The 15,180-nt window shown below is 39.8% G+C and overlaps 1 protein-coding gene across 2 annotated transcripts in view; it reads right to left on the bottom strand.

Moving 5' to 3' along the window:
• The window catches only part of LOC113111945 (protocadherin-15), a 232,806-nt gene that overhangs the window by 66,845 nt on the left and 150,781 nt on the right, over positions 1–15,180 (bottom strand). For both annotated transcript variants that reach the window (XM_026277216.1, XM_026277217.1), the window contains exons 23-24: positions 11,677–11,817; positions 8,448–8,560 (exon numbers count right to left, since the gene is read on the bottom strand). In XM_026277216.1, the coding sequence (XP_026133001.1) occupies positions 8,448–8,560; positions 11,677–11,817 (254 nt within the window). The remainder of the gene's footprint in view (positions 1–8,447; positions 8,561–11,676; positions 11,818–15,180) is intronic.

The raw sequence follows: 15,180 nt of genomic DNA, 5'->3' as shown, positions 1-15,180 counted from the left end.
GAAAACGGAAGACAACCATCAAAATGGATAGAAGAATAACCAGAATGGCAAAGGCTCAGCCAATGATCACCTCCAGGATGATCAAAGACAGTCTGGAGTTACCTGTAAGTACTGTGACAGTTAGAAGACGTCTGTGTGAAGCTAATCTATTTTCAAGAATCCCCCGCAAAGTCCCTCTGTTAAAAAAAAGGCATGTGCAGAAGAGGTTACAATTTGCCAAAGAACACATCAACTGGCCTAAAGAGAAATGGAGGAACATTTTGTGGACTGATGAGAGTAAAATTGTTCTTTTTGGGTCCAAGGGCCACAGGCAGTTTGTGAGACGACCCCCAAACTCTGAATTCAAGCCACAGTACACAGTGAAGACAGTGAAGCATGGAGGTGCAAGCATCATGATATGGGCATGTTTCTCCTACTATGGTGTTGGGCCTATTTATCGCATACCAGGGATCATGGATCAGTTTGCATATGTTAAAATACTTGAAGAGGTCATGTTGCCCGATGCTGAAGAGGACATGCCCTTGAAATGGTTGTTTCAACAAGACAATGACCCAAAACACACTAGTAAACGGGCAAAGTCTTGGTTCCAAACCAACAAAATTAATGTTATGGAGTGGCCAGCCCAATCTCCAGACCTTAATCCAATTGAGAACTTGTGAGGTGATATCAAAAATGCTGTTTCTGAAGCAAAACCAAGAAATGTGAATGAATTGTGGAATGTTGTTAAAGAATCATGGAGTGGAATAACAGCTGAGAGGTGCCACAAGTTGGTTGACTCCATGCCACACAGATGTCAAGCAGTTTTAAAAAACTGTGGTCATACAACTAAATATTAGTTTAGTGATTCACAGGATTGCTAAATCCAAGAAAAAAACAACGTTTGTACAAAATAGTTTTGAGTTTGTACAGTCAAAGGTAGACACTGCTATTTTTTTGAACACACCCCTTTCAACTAATTGCCCAATTGCACAGCCTTAAGAGCGTGCATATCATGAATGCTGGGTCTTGTTTGTTTTCTGAGAATCTACTGAACCTACTGGTAACTTGTTTGCCACGTAGCAATAAAAAATATACTAAAAACCTTGATTATTCTGGTTAGTCACATTGTACTGCTATTATTTTGAACAATACTGTACATCATAGAATAGATCATTCAAAAAGCCAGCCTGATCTCACAGTCAAAACGTACATATTTAGACGTAAAATAAAACGGTCCAATACGCATTTGCTTTTACGTATTTACAGTGTCATTTACGTATTATCTGGACGTAATTACAGGTTTGATACGCATTTAAATTTACGTAAAAACAACCTCAAATACATACAGATAGAACGTGTTCTCTGACCAGTCAGTTATCCATAGAAATTTGCTCATGAAGCTGCTTTTCAATGCGTATCTGATAATTTTTTTTTTAATATTTATGTATATTTTCCCCTTTTATGATTTTTTGTGATAAATGTAAGATCCCTAATACCTCACCCGAACCTAAACCTACCCATTTTATACAGAATGTTAAAAAAATAAAACATAAAACACAATTTTAGTAAAAAATATAACATTAAAACGATTTTTGAGCCACTAACGTTAATCTTACACCTACCCCTAAACCTACCCATAACCATTTCTTAAAAAGACATAACGTTACTGTTATAAATAAACAAATAACAGACAAACAAACATAACGTTAATCATTTAATTTTGCGAAAAAATATCAAAAGTGGTACCAAAAGTAGTTCAAATGATAATGAGTTCCATTCGCAGTCCTCTCTGGAGGTAATAGTTTTTATAGGGTACAGAGCAGAATTTAATTTATAAATCCGTGAAATTATGAATCTGTCTTCTCTCCGTGAAATCGTGACTGATTTCAAATGTCTATCAACTGAAACATGACATGTTGCAATCTGTGACGAATTATGTGAAAACCAATGAGAGTTCGATATCAGTGCCGTAAACCATGTCGGAACGTGCCTGTGGCGAACTGGCGCTTTCGAAAAAAATTCTAAATTTTGAATCATAACGAGTGCGGGCTTTTACTGTGATGGACGCTGTAGCTGAGAATGAAGATGAAGATCGATGGATATGGATATGTTCCTTGCAAACATCTGGATTCTAAAGATATGGAGTACAGCAAACAAATAAAATGGATGTGATTTGTAATTTTATGCTGTGCTTTTGTGTATCTATGGTTTGCAGCATGCACAGAAATGTTCTTCCTATTAAGTAGATGAGTTAACTGCTTTCAATAAATTCAATAAAAACATTTATTGATATGACAATTAAATACAACAGATTGAAATCATTAAAGCCACGATTTTAATTTGAATACATGGGAATTCATATAAATTCACACTTTACGTTAGATTATTTATGTTTTTTTAGCTGCTAACACGTAATTATTTGTAATTTTTACTGCTATAAATACGTCTAAGTTGTATGTTTTTATGTGCATGAAAACATAAGTAAATGTACGTGTGGTAGAACCACATTTAACGTAAAAATACACATGTATACTCATGAGATCACGTTGAAAAAGCTGTTGCTTTGGCAGACCGCCTTCAATATAAGATGTTAATTGTCAATATAATCTGATTATTTTAAGCTAACAAGTGCCCCATTATGCATTTTTTACAATTCCTAATATTATTTTGAAGATCTCATACAATAGGATTACATGTATGCAAGGTCAAAAAACACTTTTCTTGAAATATGTTTCTCTTAACTCCTCCTTTCTGTGAGCCTGCTCTGCACTGATTGGGTAGGGTAGGATGTTATTTTTTTATTTTACTCTCTTATTCTGAGGTCACTGTAGCAACCAGATCCAGTCTGTATCCAGATCAGAGGGTCACTGCACTCCCCCAGATCCAGTATGTATCCAGACCAGATGGTGGATCAGCACCTAGAAAGGAGCTCTACAGCCCTGAAAGACAGCGGAGACCAGGACAACTGGAGTCCCAGATACAGATCCCCAGTAAAAACCTTGTCTCAGAGGACCACCAGGACAAAACCACAGGAAACAGATAATTCTTCTGCACAATCTGACTTCGCTGCAGCCTGGAATTGAACTGCTGGTTTCGTCTGGTCAGAAAACTGGCCCCCTAAGTGAGCCTGGTTTCTCCCAAGGTTATTTTCTCCATTCTGTCACCGATGGAGTTTCGGTTCCTTGCCGCTGTCACCTCTGGCTTGCTTAGTTGGGGTCACTTCATCTACAGCGATATCGTTGACTTGATTGCAAATAAATGCACAGACACTATTTAAACTGAACAGAGATGACATCACTGAATTCAATGATGAACTGCCTTTAACTGTCAAAATCTCTATTTTGTTCAAATCACTACGTTTATTTATTTATTTATTTATTTTGCAGATTTTAAAGCAAGATTTTTACCATAAAAGTGAGGAAAACTTTTTTTAGTTGTTAGAGTAGGATTTAGCATACCACATCTCGACAACACCTGAAAGAACCAGATTCACCCACGTAAATATTATATCTTCAAAAGCAATTCAAAAACGCCCAAGCATCGAAATTAATGTTCTGAGATTATGACAGATTATCCGACACAAGCACTGGATTTTACCAAATGAAATGTCATTTTGAATAGTTCTAAATGACATGTTTGTAGCTGTGTATGCTAACTACTTTTTGACGATGCATACCACAGAATCTAAAAGCCTTCTCAGTTACTTTCATTATAAAGTCACCAGCATGCCAGAAGCAGTGAGCTTTACATGTTAATAAGCAGCGCTGTGCTAATGGTGTTGTTGTTTGTCTGACCCTGAGCTGGTGGGATGGCATAAAGGGACCGCCAGTGTCTGCATACTAATCCTGCAGGTGCAGCAGAGACGGGGAGTCCTGCGCTGGCCAAGCTTGCATTACCTCCACAAGACTGGAGTAGGAGGCGACAGGAGAATAAGAAAAGAGCTCCACATGTGGCTAATTGGAGTCCCAGTGCAGCAATTCATGGGAGATTACATTTCGGCAATGCAACGCTTCAGCTCACATGAAAGCGATACTCTGTACAGCGACCTGACAGCGTAACAGCACTTCAGATCAAGGGACGCAATTGCCAGCCAGCACTCCAAACTAAACTAGTCTCAAAACTTGGTGCTCTCCACCTACGAGCCCAATGCTTCTGCACTGCAGTGAGGAGCAGGTTATTGTTTGCAAATCTTCTTCTTCAAAAAAAAAAAGATACTCAAAGAAGAACATGAAAGTCATTTGTTTCTGTCGACAGAAGAGCTCTAGTGCTGTCCACATTACTTTACCCACAGAAACTAACTGTACTTTGGTTCAGCAGTGGCTCAAGTGCTGCTTGTTCACTGCCAAATGAAGCCAAGTGAAGAGGATACCAATCTGCACTTCAGCGTCAAATATGATCGAGAAAGAACCGCAGCCGCATGATTGTTGGTCTTATCACATATCCACATAAAAAGTTTACAGGACCCTGATCTTTTGCAGAGGCCAAATAAATTCTGCATTTCATAATACATTTCCACTGGAATCACTGTTGTGAGAAGAATTCATCATGCATTTGAACTGAAACTGAATGTTGATTCTTACACTCAGCAGACAGAAACGTGTCATAATTTGTGTCAGGTCTAAACAAATGACACAAAAAAAGAAATCTGAAACTAATACAAGACACAAATTAACCATGTGATAAATGACACATGGAAATATATATAATTATTCTTATTACTGTAATTTTTTTTGTGGTTGTTGAGTATCTTATTTGATACAGATCAGATTTTATGACTCGTATAGTATGATATAGTGAGAATATTTTATTCAGAGGTCCAAACTCAGCCAAATCTCTATATTTAAATGGCCATAAAGATGATGAAATCCGTATAATTTAAAACAGATTTTTATATAAAAAAATATAGACTATCAATCAGATGACAGAAGACAAAGTTTTGGTCTTGTCAATAATTTAGAGGCCTTATAGAAATAATTAATGGGCAAAATAACAGTAAAAATAAAACAGGGTTGCAGATTGACCCAAATTAAACGGTTTCTGTCAGCTTCACAAATGCTATGAACTTTCACGAACGTGTGAATCACTGATTTGAGCTCAGAATTGAAAGCATGACACTCAGGACAACCAACATCTAATTTAAACATTTGCAAATCAACCTGTAATTATCTATGGCCATTCTGCACCACTGAACCATGCATGCTAATTAAACTCATTTTTTGCGGACTCCTGGGCCTGAAGGGTGCTTTCATGATATCACATAATTACTTATTATTTCCAACTTCTGTGCTGGAACAAACCTGCGCTCTTCTGCCATATGTGTCCATGCCACTCAATGTCAATCACAGCTTCTATCATTTAGAGTATTAGCTATAGGTGCATGAAGGACAGACATTTTATTAGTCTCGGGTTTATCTTGTGTAGCTTTGATGTGAAATCATTGTTTCAAGATTCAATCAATAATGTAGATTGAATTGCGGCATTTAAACATTAATGTTTTTAAAGCTCTTTCTCATAAAAAAGTGTGAGATGCGTCGCCTTCTACAACCAGTTTTACTTTAAAGAGCGCGTTCATATATGCGGGTCAACAACGTGCGCACACACTGCTTATTACACACACAGGGATGCACAGCAGCACACAAACATGCCAAATATATATATAAAAAAGTAAGGATTAAAATGCTAAATAATATTATTTTCTAGGCTACATAAATATAAAAAATACCTACACATGTCATAATGGATAGCCATTGGATGTATCAGAATTGCGCTACCTATTTGCTCGCACATGAGCTGCTCCGTTTCCTCTCTGGAGATGCGTTCTGTCTTTGCACTTGCAAATTCCGCTGTGTAAATAGCAAATATGTCATGGAATGAGAGCAACTGGCTTTTAAAGGAAATGAGTAATGGCACTCTGATTGGTTTATTGCATGTTACACCCAAAATACACCCATTACTCATTAAGAGAATAGGGACAAACTGTTCACACTGACCGTTTTCCCATCATTAAACTAGCAAAAGTGGATTCGGACATAACCTAAGTGCACCTGCGCTGTGCGTTTTAGACCATGCACTTAGATCATTAAAATAGGACATATAATCTGATGTAGTTCAGAATGAAACAAGACAATCAATAATAAACAAGTGGACTTGATTAAAATCATTGGATCATCATTCAGAATGGAGCATGATGGTTGATGGGCAAAGTGATTCTTAAAGAAAATAATTGTTTCTTGAGGCAGAGTAGGTAAAGTTTGTGGATGGTAAGATTTTTTTAGTTTTTCATATTTTTGAAAGATGTTACTTTTGCTGCATTTAGTTGATTAAAATACAGTAAAACATATATATATATATATATATATATATATATATATATATATATATATATATAATCAAACAATATTATAATTTGAAATAACTTTATAATACATAATTTGAATATACATTTAATGTAATTTATTTCTATGGTGACAAAGCTGAATTCTCAGAATCATTACGCCTATCTTCAGAGTCACATTGTTCTTCAGAAATCATTGTAATTGGCTATTTTTGTGATTTTTTTTTTTATCAATGTAAAAAAATAACTTTTCCATTTCATATTTTTTTTGCAACAGTTATAATTTATTCTCTAAATTCCTGAATATAAAGTTAAAAATGTTGATTAAATGCATCTCATTTAATTACATTTTGTATAAGTTTAGTTGTGCGTTAAGAAAGTGAATAAAAAACAAATGAATCAGATATCTCTGATATTCTGTAATTCACACCGGGTGTCACAGCACCATTTGTTTCATAAGCATATTCAGTGCAATTTTTTTTTTTTTTTTACAAAAACATGCACAAAGGAAAGAGTAAAAATGAGACATTGATGGGTGTGATTTGTCAAAATGAAAAACAGAAGTGGCAGGGTGCTCAGCTGGTGATTTAGTAGAGTCAGAGAGATTCATTAAGCATTTTTATGAGATAAGCCATGCTAAAATGCACAGGCTCCACATTTTAGTAGGAAAACACCAGAAAAACTCCATGGCTAATAACAAGCATGTCACAAAATACAGTGCTTTGTTGTTGTCTAATTAACTTTTTATGCCATAATTTCACTATTATTTAGCCATTATCAAATATTTGTTTTCATGCAGTGAAGGGAAACGTTTTGGAGTGCCACCCTCTTTATAACTGAATGCAATGCAAAAAAGACAAAATATTAAAACAAAACATTACAGTGAAACGAACAGACTACATTTTTGTACGTTCTTTACTTTCTAAAGAAATTGTGCTTTTTACCTGTGCAAAATGTAGCTGAACAATGATCTCCTGTAGCAAATCGATGTAGCGACTTGATTGCACAGATACTATTTAAACAAAACTAAGCGGGATGATGACATTCAAAGATGAACTGCCTTTAACTGAAAATGTAGTGTTTACCATTGTTCTTTTGCATTATCGACACACTATTTTTCTATTTAATACAGTAAATCTGTATTAATTCAGAACTTCTGCCAAGTTTTTTTCATCTCTATGTTTCTGTCTCTGTAGCTCTGATTAATCAAAAGATAATGATGCTACAAAGGCACTTTTTAACCCCACTGGTCCTTGTGGCTCATCAAAGCCTTCTTATTACTGCCACTTCACTATCAAGCTGTTAATAAACTAATTTTGATCACAAATCCATTCACACAGGTGGTGTGGTCTTCTTCTGAATGTACCGTACAGATGAATAGTCTGCATTCAGTAAAAAAAAAAAAAAAAAAAAAAAAATGCTTCAGTGTTTTTATCTTTAAATCAATTTGGGCAAACCGGTCCTAGTGTTGTTTGCTTCGGAATCCATGTGAATTGTACTGATTACTCCTTGTGTCAAATACATTAAATATGTTATATAAGAAAACAGCAGTAATGCATTCGAATGGAGTGCAAATATCCTCTGAGGAAACAACAGTGTGTATAAAACCCAATTTACCTTGCAGCTATTATACATATTCATAAAGTCTATGATTAAATCGATGCTGATGGTTTTATATCGAATAAAACTACCTGAAACTGATTCTTTTCATGGTGCTTTGATGATATTGACCCTATTTTCTTTGAAAATACATGTTCATGATCTTATTGTGCATGATCCACAGGTGATTGTTTAGCTTGTTTTTTCATAATCCTCTATCAAAACAGAATAAATGTTGAACTTGCTCCAACTCTAAAATTTAAATAAGACATGAATCCCTCAACAGAGCATAAAACTACATCTGTTTGATTTCAAGTCAGGTCAATTGAGTTTTAAAATACACATAATAAAATACACAAAAAATGTACATATTTATCATTGCTGTTCGCCAGTATGTAACTTTCTGATTTCAAGCACATTTTCCAGGTGACAGTACTCAACCTGTTGATGATGTTCTTGAAGTCTACCGCAGTTGAAGCAGCATGAACGGACAGCAGATAACAGAGGGCAATCACGTTTTCAGGTGTTTGCTCACCTGTACTCCTCCTGCGTGAACACAGGAATGATGGACGGCTGCAGGACAGTGATCTCCACCAGTGTCTTATTGAACTTCACCGGCTCCCCATCATCATATGCAATAACTGCCAACTGTTTGAGAACATGAGAAAATCAATTTTAAGATAAAACAAGGAGGACTTAGAATCAGCACTGGGTCAAGTTCTGTCCACACTGTCCATCTGAGCTTCAAAAGCCAGTATATATATATATATATATATATATATATATATATATATAAACACACACATACATATTTCTATATATATTACATACTGCAGTTTAATAACCTGCATGAAAAGACTTTTAAGATTATTGTTCTTTCTCGGTTTGCAAAGCTTTTTTCTTGTTTATGCTTAAAAAAGGGGGAAAATCTGTTTGCAAATTGGACAGGAAAATGTAACTTTATTCAGTATGTTGTCTGAGACATTAACATGACATAAAAATGACAAATCTTATGTCTCCACAGTGGTCTTGTGGGGAAAGCAAATGCACCAATTTATTTAGCTGTCAGGCCGATGTTCCCATCCTGGTCCCTTCTTTCTCTCTTCCTTCGATTTCCTATCGTGCTTCCATTGGGCCTCATTCATGAAACAGGAGCAGAACAATTTTTTTTTTGTTTATCGTTCGTAAAGCCGTTTTGACAGATTTTTTAAATTTATGAAAATGTTTGTATTTTAAAATTGTTAGTTGATATGAATTTTTATTTTTTTTACACCTGCTCCCTACCATCGGTAAATGGTAAATAAAACGTTTTGGGTTCTTTTTGGCAAACTGATGGCACTGAATTTTGATGCACTGCCATAATAATTACAAGTTAATTTGCCCTTGCCCTCTATTTGAATATTTTGCACCTGATTTGATAACTGTGCAACGCTTGTCACTGTCACTATTTACCCAGTCGCAAACAGAAGATTGGCGGGACAAATAGCCACCAGCCTTCCTACTTGTACAACATCTGCCCACAACAATGGAGAAGTCAATATTACTAGTTAGCCTACTGCTTTTTTATATTTAGTACTATTTTTAAAAATGAGATCCTAGTAGGCTAATACGTTGATATTCAAAATCAAAGCAACTAAAGAATATCAGCTGGAAAAAAAACACTGTGCCACCAAAGCCTCTTCAAGCATCACCAGCTAGTCATTTTAAGAAGAGAGTCTGACATTTTTTCACATGACTGAAAACACTTTGGTGGACACACGTTATTGAATATTTATTGTTAGGCATATGACCTACTAGTCTTTTTTGCATTTATAAAATAGGTACTCAAGCCAAACCTGAGCAAGTAGACCAGAATATTCCACTGCGTTCCTGGACATGCAATTTGCGTAGCTGTATTTCATAGGCAGGGATTATGCTAATTGTGAATTGAGTGTGCATGAGAGCCCTATATACGAATGATTGCAATTCATTAACATACACGTTTAACTAACAAATTAGATGTTTATGAAGCATTTGTGAATCAGGAGGAGTTTTTGGGAAGGTCTGTTTTACATTAAACATTAAAAAAAAAAAATTACTCATAATTTACTCATAAATGTACAAAAGTTTCATGAGAAAGGGCAATTTTTTTTTTCTAATTATATGTATGTATTTTTTACCGGAAAACAAGTTATATTATTAATAAAGGATTTTAAATCTGGTTTCTTTTTGTATAACAGTATCATCCCATATAAGACAAAAAAAAAAAAAAAATGAGTGTATAAAGCAAAACGTTAATATTCATTAGATAAATCAGATTTCAAAAGCATTTTGAACTTGAGCACAAATGAAGCTATACAAAAGACAGATAATAGGAGCAGATGAAGACTATTGAGAGCAGAACACGCTTGAGATTATGTTCGATATCAATTAATGTGATTCTGCATATGGATTAACGTGCTGCTTCTTTAACTGTTGTGTTTCATCTATTTTCATGAATGTGTGTGTAAATATCAAAAATCAATGGGTCTCATTCACTATTTTTTGCGTACGATTTTCTTATTTATACGCACATTTGAACTTCTCACGAGAACTTTCCGCCTAATTCACAACATGTGCGTACGCACATGAGCTTGTTCTTAAACTCGTTCTTCTGTTAGTGAATTTGCAGCCTTCTAAATGAGCGCCCGCGTGCATGAGGTCAGTAATTAGCATAATTCACGCCCAAAGCAGCTCCATATAAGGGCTTTCCACAACGAGGCACTTGTACAGAGAAAGACAATTATGGCACCGAAACAAAAGACAAAGAAAAATAACTTTAACGATAATGGACGTGAGGTTTTGCTGTCGGAGGTGGAAGCCAGGAAAAACATATTTGTTATTTAAAAGTTTATCCACTGGCATAACGGGCACAGGTAAAAAGGAAGCATGGGTTATAACACAGGCTTGGAGATAAGGTGGTATAGGGTGAGAGCGGTTGGTGATGTGGCTTAGGTGTGGTTCCAGTGAGTTGCATAAATCAATGAGGACTTCTCTGGGCAACCTAAAGCGACTGAACAGTCATTCGTCACTCTCCGCGAACATATCTGTGTGCTCTCTCCTTAGAGCACGTGCCGCGATGTCTTCAAGCAGTACCAAGTGTGCCATGCCTCTAGTCTAAACACAAGATAAGACACATTAATCACCGTTTATATAAGGATAGATCAGGTGATTCTTGTTTGGACCTCTAATATATATATATATATATATATATATATATATATATATATATATATATATATATATATATATATTATAAAATTGGAACTGTAATTATAATTTATCAATAACATCTAATTATATAGGGTTTTTATTGCTTATAAAGCCCCGGTTGTACATGATTATTGCGTACGTGTGGTATAAGTTGTTCTTGAATCTTTTCGTACATTTAGAATAAATTTTAGTACGAAAGTTTTTGATGAATCATGATTTATTCGTGAAAACATCCGTACGCACATTTCATGCAAAAATCTGTGCTTACGCATATTTAGTGAATGAGACCCAACGTGTTGAGAAATCAGGTGTGGGGAACCTATGGCCAGAAAAGCTGAAAACCTGCCTGAATTCTGCCTGAGTGTCTCTGAACTGACCATTGATTTCTAAGAAAGTACTTTAATGTATCAGGCGGTGCAGCGACTGCATCTAAATAAATCTGTGAGATGCATAAAAATGATTGACGGATAGTTATGGCCTGCAGATTGCTAGTAGACAAGCCCTGTAATAAAAACAGATTGTTGTGCACTTACACTGAATTTAGTGTTGGGCTCCTCATTCAGATTGACCCTGGTGAGAACATTGCCAGAGTTCTCGTCCACGTCGAAGATACTAGTGCTGTAAGGAAACTGCTCCAGATCCACTTTATAGTGAACCTGACTGGCTGCTGTACCCTGAAAGATAAAATAAAAGCTTAAAACAGAAAACAAAAATACCCTTTCTGCTGCAACTATATCAATATTTTCAATCAAAAATACAAAATAAAAAGGATTTCAAAAAGACAGAATGTGGTCTTATGATGCAAAGCACTAACATTCAATAATGCAAAAGTAGTTCCTCTTCAGGAACTCGAGCTGCGTCGAGAACGTTTGGGGAACGCGTCCAGCGTGACGTCTCTGAATAACATGTATAATCAGTCCAAAGGAAGGGCGAGACGTCATAGGCGGGTGACGTCAGAGACCAGGAAGCATAAAAGCATGAGCGGCGAAGCCGGATATCAGCCTTGTGTCTTCAGCAAGCGCTCTGTGTGTGTGTGTGTGTCAGTCGCTATCTGTTTGTGAGTCTTATTTAGTGTCGTTTGTCCACTGATAAACTCCATTGTCAAAGCTTCAATCAGAGAAGTTTGGGCGAGAGCAGGCAGCGCTCAGGCTGTGTGTTTTTCCCTGCCAAAAAAAAAAAAAAAAAAGGGTAGGGACACACGCAGCTCGTGTGTTGTCTGCTTGAGAGTGAAGCGCGCAGTGTCAGCTCTCGAGGGAGTTGACGGCTGCGATGCGAGCCTTTTTGCTTCACTCTCTGAGGGCTCTCTTTGAGGAGAGAGCTTTCACTGGCGTTTCTCGCGGTGCCAGCCCCGCTTTCGCCGAGGCGAAACGGTGGTTGTGCTCGCGGGACTCGCTTTCGGATCTGCTGGAAGGAATGTAAGACGGGCAAGTCCCTATCTTCTTTCTTAGCCACCAGATCCGGCGCCCGCTCTCGGTGGTCGGAAGCCCGCGTTTGCGGTACTTTCTCCCCGATGAGAGGGCGCGACGGCGCTGCCTGTCTTTCTCTGAGGAGATTGATGTGGAAGGCGTCGATGAGCTCGCAGTCACACAAGCACCAGTCACACAAGCACCATTTACACAAGCATATTATGCCTAATATTAACATAAGCAGAATTAATGAAGAGTGGAGCTCGCGCAGTCAGCTCTCGGGGGGCTGACTGTGCTTTTCTCGCTGTTAAGCGCTCCGCTCTCGCCGGGCACGCTCTGAAGAGTGTGTCCGTGCATGCGATCTTGCAGTTGCGGTCGCGCTGTTGCTGAGGCACGGCAGCGACCGTGATAGCGGGAATTGCACATGATCTGGCGAACGGGTTGGAGACGGCTCGTCCTATCTCCGCCCGTGTTCACTAGATCTAGAGCTCGTGCTCGAGGCTTAGAAACCAGCGCTGCGGTTTGTTCGCCCTCTGAGACAGCTCGCTGCTGCTACGTGCTCTCTCGCCGGGCACGCTCCGAGGAGTGTGTCCGTGCATGCGATCTTGCAGTTGCGGTCGCGCTGTTGCTGAGGCACGGCAGCGACCGTGATAGCGGGAATCGCACATGATCTGGCGAACGGGTTGGAGACGGCTCGTCCTATCTCCGCCCGTGTTCACTAGACCTAGAGCTCGTGCTCGAGGCTTAGAAACCAGCGCTGCGGTTTGTTCGCCCTCTGAGACAGCTCGCTGCTGCTGCGTGCTCTCTCGCCGGGCACGCTCCGAGGAGTGTGTCCGTGCATGCGATCTTGCAGTTGCGGTCGCGCTGTTGCTGAGGCACAGCGGCGACCGCGATAGCGGGAATCGCACATGATCTGGCGAACGGGTTGGAGACGGCTCGTCCTATCTCCACCCGTGTTCACAAGATCTAGAGCTCATTCTCGAGGCAGTTTCTTCGCCCTCTGAGACAGCTCGCTGCAGCATCCGTCTTTCTCTGAGGAGATTGATGTTGTTTGTGTGACTGAGTAGCATAAAATAATATATATATTTTTATATAAAAGACATGAGCGCTGCCGAGGCAACGCGTGTATTACATGGTTTCATTTTTATGTGAGTTTTTCTACACCAGATCGTGTTGACTAGTCTGGTTGCTGACTACATTTAATTCTAAGGAATAAAATGTCATATTTTTCTGACTATGTGAAGTTAGATGTACAGGGGCTCTAGGGATGTGATTTCTTTTGTGAGAACACATGTGTACCGCTCTTCCTCTGAGGAGGTTGAGGCGGTCAGGGGCTGCTGGGCGGAGCAGTCCCATCCGTGTTCCAGCCCCACGTGCCAGGGGTGTCACTTTTGTACTCCGCAGACGCTAGAGTCAAAGTGGCGCTCCCAGGCCGAAGGCTTCTAGTGGAAAGCAGTTCTACGGACTGTTGTTTTCGCTGGATAGCCTTCATCATAACGTCCTGACGCCTAGGACGTTTTGAGGGCCTGCTCCCTCTGGGGAAGAGTGGTGTACACCGCATTACACGGTGCCCGTCTCTCCTCAGTGCCCTCAGGAGATCGTTCTGCCAACCCTGCCGGTGTTCCAGGGCGCAGCGATATCCGGCGAGCGCTTCTCTCAGTTACCGCCCGGAAACGTAGCGGTGCTGAGAGGCTCGCTACCTCTACGGAGGTCTCTAGAGCAGCTAGTACGGTCATCCCCTGCCGGTCCACCGCTTCAGGGCACCGAGCTAGTGGCTCTAGGCGCACCAGAGGCCAGTCTCGCGAGACTGGTTCCCTTAGGAGGTCACATGGCGGTGTGGGAGCCCCTGCCAAGTGTACTTCACGGGGTCCTGCCCCGAGCAGGCTCTGGTCTAGTCTTCCTAGCAGACGATGTGGTCTGAGGACCGTCGTTGTTAGGAGACTTCAGCTACGAGAGTCCTGATGCTGCGGCTCAGGACCTCGGAGGGCAGGCCCCTCTGGGGAAGAGCGGTGTACACCGCATTACACGGTGCCCGTCTCTCCTCAGTGCCCTCAGGAGATCGATCTGCCAACCCTGCCGGTGTTCCAGGGCGCAGCGGTCTCCAGCGAGCGCTTCTCTCAGTTACCGCCCGGAAACGTAGTGGTGCTAAGAGGCTCGCGACCTCCTGGGAGGTTTCCAGAGCATCTAGTTCGGCCGTCTCCTGCCGGTACGCCGCTTCAGGGCACCGAGCTAATTGCGCTGATGCAACCAGAGATCAGTCTTGAGAGGCTGATTCCCTTAGTAGACTATATTGCAGCGTGAAGACTACTGCCAAATGTGTCTCAATGGGTCCTGCACACTGTAGTGAGAGGCCACAGAATCCAGTTCTGGTGGGCCCCAAGCAGGCTCTGGTAATGGAACAGAAGTAGAGTCTCTCTGAGGATGGAGACCATCGAGGTGGTCCCTCCTTGGGTTGCAGAGTCCGGGTCCTACAGCCGGTACCTCACTGTTCCAAGGAAGAATGAGGTGTTGTGTCCCTTTCTAGATCTGTGCTTTTTGAACCTATCAGTCAGGGGACTGAAGTTTAGCACGCCTGCACAGGCCAAGTCCGAGGACTGGTGTGTCATGATCTATCAAAAGATGCACTCATCT

This window comes from Carassius auratus, chromosome 12, assembly GCF_003368295.1.
Source record: "Carassius auratus strain Wakin chromosome 12, ASM336829v1, whole genome shotgun sequence".
Classification (NCBI taxonomy): domain Eukaryota; kingdom Metazoa; phylum Chordata; class Actinopteri; order Cypriniformes; family Cyprinidae; genus Carassius; species Carassius auratus.
The sequence above is the reverse complement of the archived record's forward strand: the minus strand, read 5'-3'. Positions and strand labels throughout refer to the sequence as shown.